Source organism: Erinaceus europaeus, chromosome 1 (assembly GCF_950295315.1).
Source record: "Erinaceus europaeus chromosome 1, mEriEur2.1, whole genome shotgun sequence".
NCBI lineage: Eukaryota > Metazoa > Chordata > Mammalia > Eulipotyphla > Erinaceidae > Erinaceus > Erinaceus europaeus.
Genome location: NC_080162.1, coordinates 35316122 through 35319584, shown reverse-complemented (window position 1 = coordinate 35319584; position 3463 = coordinate 35316122). Strand labels below are relative to the sequence as shown.

At 41.0% G+C, this 3463-nt stretch overlaps 1 protein-coding gene across 1 annotated transcript; it reads right to left on the bottom strand.

The window, feature by feature from the left end:
* Positions 1–460: 460 nt before the first annotated feature.
* LOC103118989 (BUB3-interacting and GLEBS motif-containing protein ZNF207-like) lies at positions 461–2190 on the bottom strand. The gene is given in 2 exon segments (XM_060180308.1): positions 461–2021; positions 2024–2190. Coding segments are annotated over 2 exon segments (1392 nt in total). The 5' UTR covers positions 2060–2190; the 3' UTR covers positions 461–665.
* Positions 2191–3463: the final 1273 nt, after the last annotated feature.

Here is a 3463-nt window from a genome sequence, read left to right as displayed (position 1 = left end):
GTAAGATATATGACTTTGTTCATACTATCTCTTTATTTTTATTAGTTAATTGCAAGATTATAAACTATATATATATTTCTTTTTTTTTCTTTCATTTTATTACAATGAATTTTAACAGTACAGAAAAGTCACATGACCTTAGTGGATCAGATTCTTTAAACCCTGCAACATGAGGAACTCTAAATACATTAAATATTGTTACACTTTCAGACTTCCAATGTACAGGTACTTGGAAACAGTTACAGCCCTCACCAAGCTAAGTTGGGGACATGACGTCCAACAGCATCTGAAATGCTGTGAAGGCATAACTTTACAAATAGCAATGTAAGCTTACAGAACTTGCCTTTATTAAGGTGGTATGTTCATGTAATTCCAGCGCCTTCACAATATAACGAACCAAATTTACTATACTTCACGTCTAAAAACCTAGATGAAACATGAAAAAAGAAGCCATACAGTATAAATTGCAACTTCAGGAAAAGTTCCTGCTTTATTATTCCAAATAATTTTCCCATGTAAAATAAATGTCCAATAGTTCCTGGTGTGTGGGAAGATAATGTTTGTTAAAGTCACAATGAAGCCTTATTGACGAAGCTTGGCTATATAAATAGCACAAGTTGAGAAAAGGTTTAATCTCCAAACCTATTATACTGGATGAAGTAAGATCAGTAACGGCCACCTTGCGACATTACAGGAGGTCTCATTCCCATTGGAGGTCGAGGAGGCCCACCTTGGTAAGGGGGCACCATTGGCGGTCCCTGCCCATACGGCGGCATGGCACTAGGAAGGTATCCCGGCATGCCTTGATGATGACCACCATACTGACCATGAGGTGGCATTGGGGGCCTCATTCCTTGTTGCTGTGGGATGCCTGGCTGTGGTGGCATCATACCTCCAATTGGTCCCACTGGTAGATTACCCATGGGAGTCTGCCCTGGTCGAGGAAGATTACGCTGATATTTCGGTAGTTGTGTCCTTCTCTCTTCCAGTGATATATCCTCATCTGAATGGATCAACTTACTAGTTGCACTTGTTGTAAGTGTTGCAGGCTTACTTGTAATTGAAGCTGCTGGTTTAGCTGCAGTACTATTTGTTGTACTAGTGGTTGAAGCTGTAGACTGTGTGTAAGCAGGGAATGTAGGCTTGGGGGGCTCTGTAGTTGTTGCAGGTGTACTGTTTAAGGGTTTGAAATCTGTACCAACAGGTCTTTGCACAGCTGCCTGAGCCTGTCCAGCACTGGGAAAAAGAGGCTTCGTAACTGCAGGCTGTGGAGCAGGAACTGCTGCAGTTGGTGCAGGTGGTCTATTAAGAATACCTGGTGCTGGAACAGCCTGTGCTTGAGTCATTGGAGGAATTCCTGGACACGGAACAGGAGGCGGCATACCTGGTGGCATACCAGGCATCAAAGGTGGTATTCCCGGTCCAGGTGGCATCATTCCACCCATTGGCATCATTATGTTTTCACCGCAAAATGACTGGGTGTATTTTCTCTGATGATGCAATCCAGGTGGCATTCCTGGCATAACTGGTGACATTCCTGGCATCAAAGGAGGAACACCTGGCATTAATGGAGGTATACCTGGAGGCATTCCTGGTGCCCCTGGAACTGGGGGTAGTCCTGGTTGTGCCATTGGAGGGATATACCCTTGCTGAGGTTGAACAGGCTGTGGTTGAAATGAATTTGAAGCTGCAGAGTCATCATCATCATACTCATCAGAATCATCTTGTTGCTTCTTTTTATGACTCTCTGCTTGTGTTTGCTGTTCAAGAAGTCGTCTTCTTTCATCCATGTCTTTTTCTGGAATACCTTCCATACCATATATTTCCAACTCTATGTCTGTTCTCCCAGGAATTGCATTTGGTACAGCATCTATTGTCTCTTTATGCACCTGCATGCAATGAATAGCTAAGCCAGGTCCTGTGTATAATTTCTTATGACATATGTGACATTTAAAATGTTTTGCTTTTTGGTGCTGTATAAAGATCTTCTCATCATCAAAATCTCTGTTACAATACCTGATCAGCACCACGGCTTCAGCTGCTTCTTCTTACGACCCATAGTTACGCTCTGCTGACCAAAGAAATGAGAGACAAAAAACCAATAGGACCGAGGGGGCAAATCGCTCACTCTTCCGAACCAGCTGCCACCGCCGCGTCCCACAGGAAACAGGCACAAAATGGCCGAAGCTCCCGTTCGGCGCTCTCAAGTATATATTTCTATACCACTCCTAGCACTAAAGTTCTGTGCTCTCATACACCTCCTAATGATAATCACCATCATTCTCCCAAGGTTTTAAATATCAGTGGAGAATATTTATTATTTTGTTTTCAAGTTCATATGTTTTTATTTTCCATATTTAATGTATGAGTGAAATCATCTGGTAGCTATCCTCCCCTTACTTAATTCACTAAGCATAGTCACCACCAGTTCCATTAATTTTGTCCCAGAAACAGTATAGTCTCTTTTAAAATTTTTATTTATTTATTTATTTAAATTTCTTTATTGGGGGAGTAATGGTTTATAATTAACAGTAAAATACAGTAGTTTGGATATGCATAACATTTCCACATAACAATAAAACCCCCACTAACCCCCATTCTCTACAATATGTTTGCTTTAAATTTCTGAGTAGTACTGCATGAGTATCTGTCCAATGACTTCTTTGTTTATGCATTTATAACACTAAAATGAGTGATTATTATTTCATTACTAAAATTTGCCTCCCCTTTTTATTCTATTAAAGTACTCCTCATAATTTTTTTTTTTCAGATACTGGTATGCAGAAGGAAGGAGTTCTAGCTTCTGCAGCTGCTTTTCTGCTGGACATGGGTGTAGACCTATTAATTCATACTCCTACTCTGTCTCTATCTTTCCCTAGTAGGAGAAAGGTGAGGTTCCAGGACATGTTGGTGAGGTCCTCTGCCCAGGAAGGTCAGGATGGGATCCCAATACCACATGAAACTTAGTGACTGAAAGGCAAAGATATAAAGTAGGACTCCCTGTTTAATAAGCAAGGACCAAGGAGTAAGATTAGAGTCAATGAGAGTAGGGACCTTAGAGTGGAAATAAGCTAGGATGTATATTTTAGCTATGTTCCTAGGAGCCCAGAACTATTTAATAATATTGTCTTGAGCTTAACAGCTAACATGAACATTGACTAGAAATATATGGAGAAATAGTGTCAGAGTGGAGAATCAATCCTCAGAGCTGGGCAGAGAGTGGCTCTCATACTTGAAAAAAATACATAAACAAAATTAACTGTTTACCACATTGATATGACCCAGGACCTGTGTATGTTAGTATTTAACAATTAAATCTGTGGAATTTCTAGATCCCTGTCAGTCTGAGCTCACAGTTTATGGTCACAGCTGGGGACATTCTAGTCTACACTCACTGCTGGACCAGTCTTGCTTGAGTGGCAGAGTAGGATGACCCACCCTCCCTTTGGAGAGTGGGGTAAAT